The 2,659-nt window shown below is 39.6% G+C and overlaps 1 protein-coding gene across 1 annotated transcript in view; it reads left to right on the top strand.

Moving 5' to 3' along the window:
* The first annotated feature begins 780 nt into the window (after window positions 1-780).
* The window catches only part of RPE65 (RPE65, retinoid isomerohydrolase), a 19,105-nt gene continuing 17,226 nt past the window's right edge, over window positions 781-2,659 (top strand). Inside the window, exon 1 of the mRNA XM_018567307.1 lies at window positions 781-984. Within this exon, the coding sequence (XP_018422809.1) occupies window positions 974-984 (11 nt within the window). The 5' untranslated portion in view covers window positions 781-973. The remainder of the gene's footprint in view (window positions 985-2,659) is intronic.

The following is a 2,659-nucleotide window of genomic DNA, read 5'->3' as shown; positions in this document are numbered from 1 at the left end:
CTCGTTCCACCCAAGAACAATTCCTTCCTGTCCCTACCCCTAGAATATTTGTGTGCAGCTTCTACGCTCATCCCATCACCGCCTCTCTGCAGGAGCCTATTCTTCATGTCTTTAGGTTGTCAAAAACGTTATCCTGATTGTGGTCTAACTGGTCATAAACGGAGCAAACTGAACCCTCCCCTGTCATTGGCTGGGTTTGCTGAGTGGAGTCTAAGGGACGTGCGATATTTACCAGGGACCCCCGGGTCAATGTATAGGGATGCACCGAGACCGGTATTGAGTACGAGTACCGATATTTTTTTTCCGGTACTCGCCGATACCGAGTACCAGAAGTCCCATTCAGGAAGCCAGGCGACGTGTAAAGACTCGCCACCCAGTATCGGTGCGTCCCTAGTTCTGATGCCCTATTACAGAGTCAACATGTTCATCTGGTCTTGCACACCAGTCATATAATCAGTAGCCGGGCTCTGGGCAATGCTGCACTGAATTGTGAAACGGGCCCTTTGATGGAGGAGCATCATTAGATCAGCCCAGACACCAGCCAGGAAAATAAGACACAATGGCCCTGTATGGAGATTTGACCATAGGACTCCATTGTGGAGCCGACTGTTTTACAAATTGTAAGCACAGCAGTGTGTGGAAACACTTGTCCGGCTGCGTGACCGAATTCTTTCCCGAGATTCTTTCATTTAATCCGTTGTTGGCTTGAAAGGATTTAGAACTAAATGTTTTTTTTCAAAGAAACTCCTTGTGAGAAGAGCAAAGACGCTGAAGACTCGGAAAAAAAAAAGTCCTTCAAGAGAATTCCAAGAACTGAAAGGGACTTCTGTTCCTGGCTCCCCCTCTGATTGGCCGCTGTGTCTTTTTAAGGAGATTACACTGCTGAAACAAATCAAAATCCCTATAAATAGCTCAGTGATCCGAATATCCAACCTCACTCTCTCTGCGCTGCTGGTCCACAGGAAGAGACGCCATGACGAGTCGGTAAGTGGGATGTAGGCCTTGTACTGAATGTTCAGATCTGACCCCTAATACCCTAAACAAGAGACCATTACAGGATATTTGGCATTAAAAATATAAATCATAACAAAAATAAGTAATAAATAACAGGCATTCTAATGAACCAATTCGGCTCCAGTACCGATAAACCATAAACTCATGGACCAGAATCATTTTGCATTTTTACGGTAACTTTGTCATGACATAAATGACAAAGTAATACGTTTACAGTTTTATTAGAAAAAAAATAGGCTCTATTTTGACAATTTTTTTTGCTATAATTATTTAAAATTCTATGGAATCAATAGTCAAAACAAATATGGAAAAAAATTGTTTTTTATGCTTTGACCAGTGTTAGTTTTTTTTAAATGAGTGTTTTACTGTTAATTCAGTTCACTTTAAAATGACATTAAAATGAGGTTTCTGGTGCAAAGCATGGGAAAGTTATTTGCAAATGGAAAAAATAATTCATGATTTGTTAATTTTTATATATAATATCCAAAACAAGCCTTTCTCAACCCGGGTCCTGTGGCAGCCTAGAATGCCTTCTGGCTTCCTCAGGGGTGCATTGAAATCCTCCTGATGTTAAGGGGGGCTTCTGATGTGAAAGAGGGGGACTCTGATGTGAAGGAGGGCTTCTAGGTTTGCCACCTGTCCAGGGTTCACCCGGACAGTTTGGGTTTTGAATGCTGTGTCCATGTTTCATGGCAACAAAATCCCGGACACATAATGTCAGGTAGACAGGGGCAACCAAAATTAAGATAGGGGCTACTGGCCCCCCACTGAAAATAATCTCAACTGTGATACTTACATAGGAATGGGTGGCGCTATTTACATATGAATCAGCTACGACTCATTTTCCCCCAAAAAATGTCTGCGCGTTGCTAGAGTGTTCGGGTTTTGCTTGAAGAAAAGGTGGCAACCCTAGGGGCTTCTGATATGAAAGTGGGGGCTCTGATGTAAAGGGGGGCTCCCGATTTGAAGAGACAACTCCTGATCAGCAATCAGCTCCTGATTTGAAGAGACACCTCATATTTTGTGAATTTGCATGGGGTCCCCCCTTTAAATCCATTACATTCTAGAGTGGGCTGTCTTAGGATTTTGCATACTTTTAAAGGGTACCGGGACTGAAAAAAAGGTGGGAAAATGCTGATCTAAACACTAGCTAATCACATGATATTTGGCATGAAAAATATAAATCATTAGAAAAATCATAAATGCCAGTCATTTTAATGAAGCACTTCGGCACTGGTACCGGTATATCACTCATGGACCAGAACGATTTTTACATTTCCACCATGGGCCTGTTTTTTATGATAACATTACATAAGATATAAAAGTAATACATTTGCATTTTTGTTTACAAGAAAAAAAATACAAGAAAAAAAAGACTCTTTATTGGCATTTATTAAAATTTGCAAAATTATTTATTGTTCTGTGGAAACTACAGATATAAAGACTTTCCAAAATGTGTTTTTTTTTTCTGCTTTGACTAGTGTTAGTTTAAAAAAAAAATGTGTTATACTGTAAATAAAAAGTATACATTTTATTCTATCATTTGTTCAGTTTAAAATTACACTAAAATTAGGTTTCTGGTGCAAAGCATGGCAAAGTTTTTTGCAAATGAGAAAAATATATATATTTTTTTTTTTTACTTTGT

The sequence above is a fragment of the Nanorana parkeri genome, unplaced genomic scaffold, assembly GCF_000935625.1.
Source record: "Nanorana parkeri isolate BGI_ZX_2015 unplaced genomic scaffold, ASM93562v1 scaffold1028, whole genome shotgun sequence".
Lineage (NCBI taxonomy): Eukaryota > Metazoa > Chordata > Amphibia > Anura > Dicroglossidae > Nanorana > Nanorana parkeri.
Note: the sequence above shows the minus strand (reverse complement) of the source record. Positions and strands in the feature narration are given on the sequence as shown.